The sequence below is a fragment of the Chelonoidis abingdonii genome, chromosome 22, assembly GCF_003597395.2.
Source record: "Chelonoidis abingdonii isolate Lonesome George chromosome 22, CheloAbing_2.0, whole genome shotgun sequence".
Taxonomy (NCBI): domain Eukaryota; kingdom Metazoa; phylum Chordata; order Testudines; family Testudinidae; genus Chelonoidis; species Chelonoidis abingdonii.
The window spans coordinates 18,049,078-18,065,014 of record NC_133790.1 but is presented as its reverse complement, the minus strand read 5'-3'; the positions used below and the strand labels follow the sequence as shown (position 1 = coordinate 18,065,014).

Sequence of the window (15,937 nt, the reverse complement as noted above, 5' to 3'; positions counted from 1 at the left end):
GATTTGCGGCCACACTAACCCTAATCCGATATGGTAATACCGATTTCAGCGCTACTCCTCTCGTCGGGGAGGAGTACAGAAACCAGTTTAAAGAGCCCTTTATATTGATATAAAGGGCCTCGTCGTGTGGAAGGGTGCAGGGTTAAATCGGTTTAACGCTGCTAAAATCAGTATAAACGCATAGTGTAGACTATGCCACAATCTCAAAAACAATGTCCAAAGGGAATACAGTACAGGGCATATACTGGGATTTAGTATCAACTCAAAATCTTACTTGAAAAATTAATTCAAATTGTCTTGTGCAGGGGACATACACATTGAAAACTGGCTAAGAGAGTATAAAGCAAAAGTGTAACAGCAGTTTATCAAACAAGGGGGTGGGTGAGAGATCTCTTAGGGGATATCAAAAATATCATCAATACCTTAGTTCTTATGTAGCGCTTTTCATCCAAAGATATCAAAGTGATTTACAAAGAGGATCTGTATCATTAGTATCAGTGATCAGTATTAAGTCCTGGAGTATTTAAGATCTTTGTTAGTTATCTGGAAACATGCTAGTGAAATCTGTAGACAATGTTAAATTGGGAAGAGTTGACTTCCAATCAAGACAGAGAAAATGCAAAAACTTAGAAAGATTAGAAACGTGCAAAATAACAGAATTCATTTTGTAAGAGATACAAATTAATACAGCTGGGGAAAAACAATCTGAACTATAATCTACAGGAGAGATAAACTTGGATGAAGTAGTCCTCAGGTGATAGAGGACAGCAAATGAGATGCATGTTTGCAGCAATATATGGCAGCCAAGAGAAGGACAATGTAATTTTGAGAGCATAAAGACTGAGGTCAGGTTTATTTAGCGCAAGAACCTATAGTCCCCCTCTCTCTATGGTTTTGGTGCAACTGTACCTGGAACACTGTACATTTCCGAGCACCACGTTATCAGAAAGATACTAACAAAGTGGAGGGAATTCACAAAAGAGGTACACAATGGTGATCTGAGTTACTGACTGATGAGGAGAGATAAAGGGGAGAGAGCGCTTGAGAGAGATGTTTGGCTAAGAGATGACAGAGTACCAAATTTCTGAAGAGGGTGTAAACCCCCAACAGTTAAGGGGAGATAGTTAATTATTTATGGAAAAACAAGAGATCTATATTTGGGAAAGAAACATTTAGGCTGAATATCAGGAGAAGCTTCCCCAGCCTAATACACTTTGCTCTCAAGAATGGTCTCTCAACAGCAGGGGTGAACTTTTAAAATTCTACTGAACAAGAGATTAGGAAATGGATGACATAAGATGAGCATTCCATCTCTAGCTTCTATCATCCTCTGAATTTTGTCAGCTATACCGATAGCTGTTTGCAGCCATTACCATTCTCCTACTGTGATCTCATGAGATATCACAAGCTATCCAGGATCGGGCCAGGTATTTGAATGGAAGACCCACTCCGAAGGAAAGTCTTCCTTGGTTTAGGAAGCGGCACTGAGAGATCTAGTAGGGTACTCCTCCATCTGAAACAGTACCGAACCATTGCCCTAGAACTGCATTATGGCAAATAGTACACTTGCTGCCTTCTGTGATGGTACGTAAAACTCAGGGCCCTGATCACTCACAGAGAGAAAAGAACCCATGACGCCTTTTGCAGAAATGGCGACACTAGACCTAGTGTCCTAGCCAAATGCCAGTTTTGGTAGCTGCATTCTGCCTACCTACATTCCCCTGACAATTTTAATCAGAGATGATCTTATTCTTTGCTGCCTCCCCTGAGGGGTGGTGTAATGCTACTGTGTTATGTTAAACAGTTGCCATATTCCACACCAGGCCAGCGGTGGCTTAAGCAATTTACGTATATGCAAGTACATAGAGTTCTTTACATAGAAAAGTACACCTCTACCTCGATATAACACGACCCGATATAACACAAATTCAGATATAAGGCAGTAAAGCAGCGCTCCGGGGGGCAGAGGGGGGGAGAAGGGGAGGGCTGCACACTCCAGCAGATCAAAGCAAGTTTGATATAACGTGGTTTCACCTATAACGCGGTAAGATTTTTTGGCTCCTGAGGACAGCGTTATATTGGGGGCAGAGGTATACAATATAAAATGTAAGATATTGTTATTAACAATTAGAATTTAGAGTTTGCTTTTTGTTCCAGATCAGAAGTGTTCTTTTGTTTTCCCTTTTTTAAATAAAAGTAATCCAGGCATGACTGTATAAAACAGGGGTCAGCAACCTTTCAGAAGTGGTGTGCCGCATCTTCATTTATTCACTCTAATTTAAGGTTTTGCATGCCAGTAATACATATGAATGTTTTTAGAAGGACTCCTTCTATAAGTCTATAATATGTAACTAAACTATTGTTGTATGTAAAGTAAATAAGGTTTTTAAACTGATTAGGAAGCTTCATTTAAAATTAAATTAAAATGCAGAGCCCCCCGGACCAGTGGCCAGGACCCAGGCAGTGTGAGTGCCACTGAAAATCCAGTCAGTTGATGTGATGCTTATCAGCAAAGCTGTACAAAAAAGTCTGACCAGTATTTGTACAACTTGTTATTAGTGTTGGTAGTTGGGACTAAACAACATTTTTCTGTTATACCTCTATGAAATTCTACTCTAGAAAGAACAAGTACTAAAAACACCACATCTCCACCTTCTTCAAAAGAGGTAAACAACTTTAAAGGTGGTTAATTTGGGGGTCATTTGCTAATTTAACAAATATATCCTCAGCAGCTGTAGGATTCTGCTGTAGGTAACAGCAAAGAAAAATGTGGTCATACATCTGGAAAATACCTGATAAATTCACAATAATCTAGCTTTCCACTTTAACTCTATTTATATTTCACTACAAAATCAGTTACAGTAACACATATGCCCCCATCTGCTTCCTAGGACATTTAGATGAAGCATTTCCAGAGCCTGTTTTCTGTCGATAAACTGACCTACTAAAAATACAGTTCCATTCAGTTGCTATTTGCAAAGTAAAGAATGCTTTTTATAGAAACCCCTCTTCCATGCCTGATACTTTGCCAGCAAGCAGGGTCAGAACTACCAATCCAGCTCTCAGCTCTTGTTCTCTCAGACACAAGGACATTCAATTCATGTCAGGAAAGCGAGGAAACCTGTGACAATTAAAGATTTAACTACATAGCTGAAAGTTTTCCAAAGAGACAATGTAGATAAGCCAGAGTTCCAGCCGCAAACTCATCATGACAAAATTCAGTGATGATCTTTGGCTAAGAAACAAAGCAAACTAGTGACAGGGCTTGCCAGGGTGAAGTCACTCACTGCCCAGGGGCATCTTGACACAGAGAATTTATAAGAAAGAAAGCCACAGACCTTGGGCTTTTTTATAAACTATTTACCAAAAGAAAACAGGTTTCAGAGTGGTAGCCGTGTTAGCCTGTATCAGCAAAAACAATGTGGAGTCCTTGTGGCACCTTAGAGTTAGTCTCCAAGGTGCCAAAAGGAAACAGTACATGAGAAACAATAATGAATTCACACATTAAAAAACAAAAAAACATGAGGATCACGACAAAAAACCCTGGAAATTCCTGCCTAAGAATGAAAAGCAACACATGGTAGAGTTTCAAAACAGCATACAGGTATTCAGGTGCATGACTCCCATTGACCTGAATGAGAGTTACACAGCCAAGTCTCTGTGCACTGCTTTGATGATTGACCCCTTTGATACACTTCTGTATCCTCCAACACTTACACACAACAGGTGTCCCTATGCTATTTCCCCAGTTCACCCCATTATGCTAGTATGTTGGAGGACACAAATGGTTCATTTCCTCATTGAACGTGAATCTCCTAGCTTTTCTTATTTCCTGTCACAGCCTTTAATTCATTTTCTTTGTTCACTTTTAAAATACCTCTTATATTTTGAGGCTGCAGAACCAAATGTGGTGAGACAGAGACAAATTTAGCCAGTGGTCTGCTGCATGCCTGAGCAGATAAACGTAATTCATGGTGCACAGTCCAACAGGGAGATGAGAATTTACTGCATACACTAAAATAGGGCTGGCATGTGCACTGATTTTGGGTTAAAAACAAACTCCTTTAGCCACTGAAAGCTGCTATACATAAACTCAAGTATCAGAGGGGTAGCCGTGTTACTCTGGATCTGTAAAAGCAGCAGAGAATCCTGTGGCACCTTATAGACTAACAGACGTTTTGCAGCATGAGCTTTCGTGGGTGAATACCCACTTCGTCAGATGCACGTTAGTGGAAATTTCCAGGGGCAGGTATATATATGCTGGCAAGCAAGCTAGAGATAACGAGGTTAGTTCAATCAGGGAGGATGAGGCCCTGTTCTAGCAGTTGAGGTGTGAAAACCAAGAGAGCAGAAACTGGTTCTGTAGTTGGCAAGCCATTCACAGTCTTTGCTCAATCCCTGAGCTGATGTGTCAACTGAGAAGGACAAGCGTCAATCCAGGCTCTCCAGATCTTTTCCGAACCAGCCTTTCATGTTTTAAAATTCAAAAAAAACGTCAGGACCAGACTCAAGAGAAACTGCTGGCTTCAATTCATCTGCAAATTTGACACCAATCAGCTCAGGATTGGCCAAAGACTGTGAATGGCTTGCCAACTACAGAACCAATTTCTGCTCTCTTGGTTTTCACACCTCAACTGCTAGAACAGGGCCTCATCCTCCCTGATTGAACTAACCTCGTTATCTCTAGCTTGCTTGCCAGCATATATATACCTGCTCCTGGAAATTTCCACTAACGTGCATCTGACGAAGTGGGTATTCACCCACGAAAGCTCATGCTCCAAACGTCTGTTAGTCTATAAGGTGCCACAGGATTCTCTGCTGCTTATACATAAACTGACTTTCATCCAAATGACAATCCCCCCCCTCCCCCCCCAGCTAGGAATGGTTTGGGAGTAATGGCCTACACAATTTAGTTTTTAAAATAGAACAAATGTTGAGTGAGAAAAGCCAAACATGTTTAAAATGATGGCACGCTGGTTTCTCAAAATGTGTTCAGCATTCCACTGACCCAAATTTCTCTTCTGTATTTCAGTGGTTTCCAGATAGATTTGAGAAAATAAAATAGATTACACCACACAATGATGTAGTAGAAAGGTTTAGTCAGCATGAGTTTGGGATGAGCGCATTTCTTAAGAATAGCAAATCCACATACATACTATGCAGGTCATCCTAGATGAGTTCATGGGTGGTGTCAAAAGTGAATTTAACAACATGGCTATTATCTCCACATAGGTGGAGGTGGTGGGGGTGTAAATACGGCTGACTGGTCATTGGTACACAGCCTAATTCATTTAGGTTAATATATAAACTGCTGGAGATTGAGTGAGAAATACAACTTCTCAGAAGAGGCATAAGTAAGATGCAAGTAAATTCATATAATCTCCCTGCAAAGCAACACAAAACTGTAATGCTAGTTTTTGGAAGATTTATGCATCTAAGAGAGCTCAGAAAGGAACATTTAAATACAGTAAATTTAGGTGAGTAGCAGAAAGCTGTTTTTATTAATATATTTAAGATATGTACCTATGGAATATGTTAAAATCCTAACATTTATTTAAATGACTGCAGATTTTAATCACTCTTTCGAAAATTTGGTTTTCCATAATGATGGCGCAAATACAATAGTCATTTACTGTCTCATTACTATAGCAAAACCATTAGCATCTTGGCAGTTAGATTCAAATATCATCCTGTCAGAAGCTTTGAAACTTGAATGTGAGGAAAGCTGTGGGCCTTGCATTCACTGGGCTGAAATGTTTAATTTTGTAGTAGCCTGAACAGTCATAGAGCCAGAAGGACTGGGGGGCAGGGGGAAGAGAGAACAACTGTACACATGCTTTTCAGCACAGCAATACAAGAGGAAACAGCACACTTCTTCCCATGAACAAATAAATTTGAGGAAAATTTTCAGCTTAAATTGGCATTTATCAGCCTACCATTGGTGACAATTCTCTCATTCGTAAGCGATATGCACTAATCTGTGACTCCAGTGGCATGATCACCAATATAAAACAAATTTCTATCTTGCTGTAATGCAAGCTTAACAATCTAATAATTTTAAGGTCTAATATTTAAACTCATTTTATAGTAAATTTCTTTGTAAGTTAAGCGTCTATTACAGCAGATTAGAAAGTAGCTTTACAGTCTCTTACTATGGGTTCCAGTACCAGTGAACTCACTGAACAAACGTAACCTTAGTCACACTTCATATTCAGAGAAAATAAAGACTCCAACTTCCTTTGTAAATATACTAATTCTCTTTGAAGTTTTACATTTTATTTCTACCTAGAACATAGTTACATCTTTCTAGCTTTGTAACTTTCTTTCAAAAAACAAAACAAAACCACATTCTCCCTACCCCCAGATTTTACAGGGTAACAGACATAAGCAAAGCATATTCAGGTGAAGATTTCTGCATTGCTGCCAGTTTTCCTCTAGATGCTGAGACATTTTGAAAAACCTACTTTGCTGAGATTTGCATTTTTAAAAATCACCCATAAAATAAAACAGTATTAATATACTTATTTTTTTCTTTTAAATAGCTGAAAATGTATATGTGGATTATTTTAATTTCTTATGACAACATGGTTCATGTATTATTGGCAACCTGACCAGCTAGTTAGACATAAAGAAGTCTCTGGCCATCTATGTCTCCTTCTAGTTAGCCAGCCTTTACTGTAATTGTCTGTTAATTCCCACTTGGCTAAACTGCAAATCTGATCATTCTTACAATAACCCAATGGTTTCATGCCACTTTTAAGCAAAGATTTAATAGCAAGGTCTCATAACTAACACTTCATTATGATTACACCACAGTACAATACATTTACTTGTATAATATAATGTGTTACATAATTACACGTACACTTGTCAACATACAAAAACAGTGTATGTTTCTGATGCAGATTCATTGATTTTTTTTACCCAATGTCTAGACTTACGCCACAAAATTACTAATTCACAAAATTCAGCAACCCTTAATGGGCTTCCCTGCTAAATTAATTAATCACAATCTACTATGCCCTTGTCCACACTACCGCTTAAGTCAATGTAAGTTACATTGCTCAGAGGTGAAACTCCCTCCTGAGCGATGTAATTTACATCAACTTAACGTGGTGTTTACACCACGTTATGTCGGAGGGAGATGCTCTCCCATAGACATATCTTCTTCCTCTCATCGAGGTGGATTAATTACGTAGACAGGAGAGCGCACTCCTATCTACTTATCGAGGCTTCATCAGACCTGCTAAATTGACGCCACTGAGCAGATCGATTGCAGAAGTGCCGAGTTAGCACCGTAATGAAGACAAACTCTATATGAAATGAAAAATAATCTGATTAAAGTTTCACTTCAGCTCTGGTGAAAATTATATGGAATATCTAAAGCTTGCCATCTGGAGAACAAATGAAAGTGATGCGACTGTTACCCACTACAAAACACTGTTTCTCTAATCAGTTGTCATTTTATATTAGCAATGCAACAGAGAGTGGCCAGTCTGCCTAATACTCCCCAACCCACTCCAAAAGAGGGTTTATTAGGAGGCATGAGACACAGAATAGAATAGAAAACAAGAGATTTACCTGCAGTGTCAGGATGTCCCGCCGAGTAAAGGGTTCATCTGTCAGGAGATCCTTGTAGCTTTTTGTTTTTATGTTCAGCTGCTCAACTGCCTAACAACCAGGTGGAAAACAAGAAATTAAAATTAGAAATTATCTGCCAGGCAAACGGAAGACATCTCACACCCCTTCTAAATATACAGGATGACGTAAACAAATTAGAGACATTCACTTCCAATAGGTGATCACATTGTTTCACTGGGCTCCTTTACTGATTTTGGAAAACATATGTATTTCTTTCCTAGTCATTTGACTCAACAATGTCTAACAAAAAAAATCTTTTATTCAGGACTCTGTAGCTACATAGGTTGTTGCTACATGTTTTTCAGCCAAATTCCACATAAGAATTGAAAGAAAAGCACAAAAAGAAAATCCTGTCATCTGTTTTCTAGATTACAGTTAAAATGCACAGAACCACATTTTTATGCGTGGAGCAATATTAATCTCTGATTTAACAGGTGCAATGAAAGTGATTTACAAAATGGGCAGCAGTTTACAGTATGGTAGGAATCAACACCAAAGAAACGCATTGTACTCCTCAACAAATAAAATTATCAAATCAGAATCATCACTACATCACTCCATGAAAGACACAGCTTTACTTACAAGGAAAGAAACAGGAGTGTGAGTACATAAGTGCCTTCTCCTACCCAGAACCAAAATTGGTAATATTTTTTCTGCTACTTTAGAAGTCTAGAAATGAATTTATGGCTTATATAACCTAGGGATAAATTACACTGGCCAGAATGATGTATAATGTGAGCAAATGCTGTGAAAGTTTCCCCACACATCTGCTCAGATGAGCTTCTCTTTAACAGGGTATGCAAATTGTAGCAAAATGGGTAGCAGTTTTACTATATGGGCAAGCATCTATTAAGGATTAGGCTGCCAAGTCACTTTTACTTGTAATCGAAACAAAGCTAGTATCCATGTTTCCAGAAGAGAATAGCAAGTATTTTAACCCAGTCTCATCTGTTCACCTAACGGGAGATTTAAAAACGTACAGTGCCATTTAGAACTGGGAGAACATACTGGGTGGTTCTCTTGGGGGTGGGGGGAGAAGGGTTGGTGAATTTAGCCCCTTTTCTTGTTTGCAATTGTACAAACTTTTTTTTTTTTATTTGAAATTTCAGTATTTTAAACACACAGTTTGATGTCTGTTTTGTGTGAACGAATTCCCACCTGTGGACTATTCACAAATGTTCACTGCATGTATTTCTTACAACAGTGGTTCTCAATCAGGGGTACGCACAGGTCTTCCAGAGGGTACATCAACTCATCCAGATATTTGCCTAGTTTTATAACAGGCTACATAAAAAGCCTAGCAAAGTCAATACAAACTAAAATTTAATACAGATAAAATGAACAAGTAAGGAATTTTCCAGTACTAGTGTACTGTGACACTCGCATTTTTATGTCTGATTTTGTAAGCAAGTAGTTTTTAAGTTAGGTGAACGTTAGGGTACGCAAGAAATTAAACTCCTGAAAGGGGTACAGTAGTCTGGAAACATTGAGACCCACTGTATTATAATACTGGATAGTCAAGCTGTGTACATGATCACACAAAGTTTTGAAACTGATTGTATGGCAAGGTCTGTATAAACAAACCTTTGCTCACACAAATAAATGTTCACAAAACATGAATAAAAAGTTGAGAAATGCAGTTCAAGTGAAGTTCTCAAATGCCCACTAATAAGTTATCTATTTTTTTCCAACTCCAGTTAAAATATTCTTGCTTACTGAAGAAGATTAGAAACAGGCAATCTGCCCTTTGTGCATGGATATATACTAGAAAAAAATCTTGTTGGGTTCACAGAAGATTTTTGTTCATTCAACTGAAAAACGTGTGACAGTGAATCAGGAGTTAAACATTTTGGCCTACAAATCTCTTGGGCTCAGCTACATGCAGGTCACTCAAAAGACAGGCTTTAAAAGTAATACGCATCTTAAATCATTCAGTCTATCCATAAGGGGTGAAATTCATCCCTGTAAAAAGGTCAAAGGCCTCTGCTCCAATTCAGACCTATTTTGAAGACTTAAGTTGGACTTCAGTGGTGTATAGGCCTCTTCCTGGTTCCACCCTAATGGAGATAGTATGGCTTAGGGCAGGGAACTAGGATTACCTGGGTTCTATTCCTCTTGCTGCTCCTAGTTTGCTGCATGACCTTAGGGAAGCCTCTTCACTTCTACGTGCCTCAGCTTCCCTGTCTGTAACACAGGGACAACACCCACCTACCTCTCTAAAGCTCTTTGAGAGCCTTGAACAAAAGATGCTACGAGTGTAAAACATTAACAGTGAAATGCAATGGAGGGCCTACCTCATAAGCAAATACATTTCCAGTCGTCTTGATAGCCACTATATGGGAGTTATTGGTGAAGACAGTGAAGAGCACTGGACAGTGGTATTTACCTGTGGGGGAGGAGGGGAGAAAAACAAAAACACAAAATTCTGCATGAGTTTCCTATGGTTATTTAGACAAATGGAATGGTTGCTTTAGTTGTCTTTGTGAAGAATATTTACATTCTTTTTCATGTTCAGTGTACAATTAGTGGCCTTTTTAATTCATGCTTTGTTTCTCTAGTATTTGTAGGTGGGTGAAGTAGAATGACACCTACAAGAATTATAAATCAAGAGAGAAAAATGGGACTTTGAAGTCTACCATCCAGTAGCCAGCAACATAGTACATCACATAATGGGATTGGTGTCTCCTCAGTATCACGATACGAATATCGTAATAACCAAGACATCCTTGTTGAGTGTATCTTCTCACTACCCCACCACTCTGTTTTCAGCATCCTTCTCAGGAACATATCTTGGTTTATATCCAGCAGAGGTGCAGATGAGATGGTGCCCTTTGCAGGTTCTGCTGGTATTCAATCTCAGTAAACAGAACTCCATTAAACCTAAGCACACACTTTTCAATAAAGAGTCTGGCTTCAGCTCAAATTGAGCTGTAAATTTTCCTAAGAAGGTCAGCATAAATATTAAACACGTCTTACATAAAGAAAGTGATGAAAGCCAACAGATCAAGAAAATGTATGGATAAACTTAACAGAAAGCAATTAGAAGATGATTATTAATTCTTGATCAGTTTGCTAGACTGGGAATTCAGAAACAGCTTTGGCTCATTTGATTCTTTTCCTACTAATTCCAATCTGATAAATCAAAACAGCAGGGAGAACTGAATAAAGATAGCGCAAAGCACCACCAAGACAGGCCAGAGAAGGTCCTACAGATACTCACCCACCAGTCACCGAGAGACAGTGCTCCAATCTCAGACTTGTAAAAGCAAGGATAAGAAATTTGGGGGATTTTTTTATTTATTAATCTACCCAAAACTGAAGGAAAGTTATCCCCTTTGAGAATGTGTAAGCTTCAGAGGCAAATTTAGAAGGTGTTTTATGGCAGGGGCGTCAGTACTTTGTCCCATTGAGGGACACACAAGCAAGCTACCCAGAGCCTGAAGCCTGCCTCCAAGCTGCCTAAAATAAAGGAAGCTACAGCTGCTTTAATCTTTAATACTGAGGAGCACTCCATGAAGATAGCGCTCCATCTTGATCTGAATGGAGGGTGCTCAGATAAAGACAGAGCATTACATGGCTTTTCCTGTAATTGCTTCTCACCCCACTTTCTACATAAAAGAGGAGAACAGACATCGGGGCATGTGTTAAAATTCCATGAGCCATGTTTTAAGAAATGCCTGCTGTTAGGCAGAAATAAAGATCAATTCTCTTCCTTTCATATTGTAGCCTGTTACTTCATCTAGCACCACCCAATGGGCTCTTCTTAAAAGAAGCCTGTTTTGACAGTTCACTGCTACCGTAAGCTTGCCTTTGTTATTATTTGTACTGTATAAGTGCCTGTGCATCCCAGCTGTGGAGCAGGACCCCACTATGCTAGCACTGTACTAACACAGAACAAGAACATGATCCTTGCCTCAAAGTACTTCAGCCTGCTAGCACAGACTCTGGCACTTGCGCACCGATGATACAGCTAGCTACATATATCCCACAGTAGTGGTAAGTGCTTCCCCGCCCCTGCCCCACTTCCATTCCACCAGTCTTGGCTAGCAGCCTGCACTTCAGTATATATTTGCCAGTTCACCCACAACCTCAGGAGAGAAGGGTTAACCGATAGCGACCAGTCTTTCCCTTGCAGATGGCAAGGGCTCTCTCACCCATGGCAGCTCATGTAGTTCATGTACAATGAGTTGCTCTGACAAGAGAGCATTTCACAGATGCTGAGACTCTTTTCCTTTGAGTATAACTGGTTCTGAGGAGCAACCCCATCATATTTATTAGTGTCATTTCCTGCTACCGTAAACAAAATGTGCATCCTGACCAGCAATGTCAGGAGTGAAATTGCAATCAGTGCACAGCAATAGGGCCCATGCACTAAGCATTGGTTACTGACTCTCCAAGCCACATGTAAACTCTTAGCAGTATTCCCCAAAGCCATTACACTGTTAAAGATGAGAATTTATTCCTCCTCCAAAAGAAGTGGCATTACTTTAGTTACAAATTTACACTCTAAAAAGTTAGGAAATTCTACTATATGGCTCCAGCTCCGACCTTAATGCCCCATAACCTCATGTTCTCCTTTCCATACACAGATCAGAGACCTCCCTTTGCTCTTACCACTCTCTCATTTAGAATGAAACACCCCCCCACATTACCAGCCCCTCCAGCAACCATCCCCTACCTAAAAGATTTAGTTGTCAATAGCCACACCACACAAAATTTTCAAGAGATACTAGTGATTTACCTGAGACACCATATAAAGGGACCTGGTTGTCATGAAGTGCACTCTCTGAAAATCAGGCCCCTCTAGGGTCTCTCAGGTTGGGCACCCAAACACTGAAGCACTCAAAATCACCAGCCATTTTTGAAAATCTGGGTACCTTTCTCCAACCTCTCTTTTTGGGGAAAATCAGAGGGTGGAGCCAACCAGGCTCCAATATCCGACCTATTCCAGCATGCTGGACTTCTTACAGTCAGGCTGGGACATGGCATGGAAACGATTTTGGTGACAGTGATGGAGCACCTCAGATAGCCAGGGACAGAGACACATATACCTACTAGAAGGGGAGCCCTTCTTTATTACTTATTCTAAGAATGAAGAGCCTAACCCTACATCATATGCCTTTGTAGTTATACCCCTACTTCTGATGTACAATGCACATTATTATATACCCTGGACCCCTGAGAATGTTCTAATCTTTGCCTGTACAAGTGAATTCATCTGAAAAAGGTTAAAAAATTACAATATTCATAACAAGATTTAGAAACAACCTAAGCATGTCTCGTGTACATTGCCCATGGAGGAATGCATTCATTTCAAGGATGACTTTTTGAAAGCAATTCTACTGAACTATGGGAGAGCAAAAAATGGTGAGAATGCCTCTAAAAACACACCTTTTTCTTCCCACACTACTTTTCGGCCTGCAATTTTTGTAATATTTAAATTAAAAAATTCACCTTTGGGTTGAGATTAAGCATAAAACATTGCAGCCCAAAGGACACTGTTTTGCAAAAAGTTGTAAGTGGAGAAAAAATCAGAGTTCATAATGAAATGATGCCTTTATACTTAAGAGTCTCTATTATGACTCCTTAATATTCTAAACTTGTCATTTTAGTTGGGCTAGTCCCACTTGAGTTAACGGCAGCTGTATAGCAAAATGCCCAGAATTGTGAGCTGAAAAATATAATGGTCAAAACGTGACCTCCATTAAAGGGTGTCCAACTTGAGATCCCCAAAAGCTGCCTGATTTTCAGAAAGTACTGAGCTGGAGCTATAGTAAGTTGTGCACCCAAAAATTGCTATTAGTTTTTTAAAACCTTTATCAATTTGTTGATGTTTTACCGATTATGACAATGTTTTAAAGGCATTAAGATTTGTCATTTGAATGCAAAACTCTGAAGAAACCTATTACCAATCATAGAACTCTTATGACAGATGGTGTGGTCTCGTGGATCTAGCGAAAGACTTAGGAGCTAGTAACTTTTAAATTCTAATCCCATCTGCAATACCTAGAGCCCTTGTTGCCTACATTTTTCCCACAGTAAAGAGATGATGATCATTGTCTGCTTCACAGAGGTTTCATAAATTAATGGCTGTAAAGTTATTAGAACATAACATGCAAAGTATTATAAATAAAACTATAATTTTCTCCCTTATATTATTGGTGGTCCTGGATTGATCCTTGATTTTACATCTTTAAGCCAGCAGAAGCATAACCACAGGCTCTTCTCTAACAGGTTGTTATTCAGAAAATGCCATGAACAGGTTCCTCAGAAAACAATTATCTTGAGCTGCCAAATGAGTTATTAAGCATTTTGCCCCCAATTTTACCAGTGTCTTCAAAATGGAGTTCAAATCATGGAAGACTGATAAGGAGGATCAGTGAAGTCTGCTGAGTCACAACACCCCATCGGCTTATAATGAGCTTCATCAACTTCTATATGAGAGTCTCCCTTTCTCACAATGTTACTATATCTTAGCAAAGGCAGCATCTCCCTTTCCCTTGGTCTTTTAAAAGCCAGACACGATTCCACTGAATTGATTGGGAAGCTGGGGAATAACTAGCATGGGAAAATTAATATATTTTCCAGGCTAATGTGCTTCTAATTCTGCTGTGACATAACACTGCAACATTAATGAAGACTTTATTCTTTTACATTCTGTTGCACATTATCTCAGGATAATGAAGTAAGCCAGAGTGATGGGTTAAGGTACAGGCTCAGACTCCTGTAGTAAATTGGCTATAGTAGTTTCGGGTATCAGCTAAAGATAAACACATGTAATTTCACCCTTTCAGAAACTCTAACTCTCATCATGTAGTGTCTTACTCGGTAAGCAGTCACAAAACAAAATGGGATTTCTTTCAGAAACAGAAACTACTCAATGTAAGGGTGGCAGAAATGGGGCCTTAATGAAGAACATATTGATTCCAATGATCAGTGACAGAGCTGAAAAATAAAATTATGATCCTACATGGAAGGTAACAAGTTACTTTAGTTCATGAACCTACAGATGTAAGAGAATCTTAGTTTGTAAAAGCGTTCAGAAAAAATAAAGACTGCACCAACTCACCTTCATTGTTTTTAGCGAAGTTTAGCTTGACAAGAGATTTGGCATCCAGTTTCTAAAGGATACAATAAAATATGGAAAAATTAATCACTGCTAACACTGACCTCAGAAATAAAATAATACCCTGGCATTAATGAAGCCTGTTATTACACTGATTGCATCACCATCAATAATAAACCACCTGTAATTTTATCACAGTAACTCTGGAAATGAAAGGGGACAGAGCCAACCCCAGAAATCATATTTATGGAATTTGAGAACAGGGAAACACTTTACAGTATTGTAGCTTGATACAGTATTGTCATAATACCAATGTAATAAACCTGAGATTAAATAGTTCAATTTATACTTTGCCTCAGCACAAATTAAAAAGGGGGTTAGCATGAAAAGATGAGAGGCAGTAACTTGCAGCAAATACATTATATTGAAAGCTATTCTTGATGATTACAAGTGACAATTCTGAAAGGCATTTCTGCCGAAGTGCGTAAAGGAAGCAAACTATTTTTGCAATTACATTTATTATCATTGTTTATCTTTTGCTTTAACAGACTATACGTCAACCCACATACTAACTAGCAAAACATCAGAAGTAATGAAGAATGGTGATGTGAACTCTCAGGAAAAACCTACATTTTTGGTCATTAAGAATTTTTCATACAGCTGACACTGTAGCAAGGGTCCCATGGATTTTGTGATTGAGAATTAGAGTTAAGGGGAATATTAAGTTGGCCTGCTAGAACTGATTACATTACTTTTACTTTTTTTTAAATCACCTGACAGGGAGTCCCTCAGGCCCTGATCCTGCAATTTGATCTGTAGAGGCAGCAAAGTCCTACTGAAATCAACGGGACTCTGCATGGGCATAGGGATCCTCCAGCGCAGAGAAGCATTTATTTCAATAGGACAGAAGTGAGTGTTTGATCATCAGACCATAGTACCCAGTCCTGTAGCTGAGTGCCTTCCTCTTTCAGGTGCAGTGCACCCTCAACTACCGTTCGTTGACTTCAATGGCCTGAGGGCACCTCGTAGGATCAGGTCCTTACAACCCACAGAATTTGGGTAAGAATGGCTATTGGTAATGCAAGTAAAACTAAAATGGCCACCTCCCGAAACTTGCAGAGTGTCAAGCCTACCAGTACAATGCATCATGATGGACCATAGGTTTGTAAGCTAAGTCAGGACCTCAGAAATAATAATAATAAAAGCCTAGTTTGAGAAACATACAGGCTG

General features: G+C 39.1%; 1 protein-coding gene across 2 annotated transcripts in view; it reads right to left on the bottom strand.

Annotated features, from left to right (window-relative positions):
- The window catches only part of PPIL2 (peptidylprolyl isomerase like 2), a 152,780-nt gene that overhangs the window by 104,981 nt on the left and 31,862 nt on the right, over nucleotides 1-15,937 (bottom strand). For both annotated transcript variants that reach the window (XM_032776982.2, XM_032776988.2), the window contains 3 exons: nucleotides 14,711-14,762; nucleotides 9,936-10,027; nucleotides 7,582-7,671 (listed from right to left, as the gene is read on the bottom strand). In XM_032776982.2, coding sequence (XP_032632873.1) covers nucleotides 7,582-7,671; nucleotides 9,936-10,027; nucleotides 14,711-14,762 — 234 coding nt within the window. The remainder of the gene's footprint in view (nucleotides 1-7,581; nucleotides 7,672-9,935; nucleotides 10,028-14,710; nucleotides 14,763-15,937) is intronic.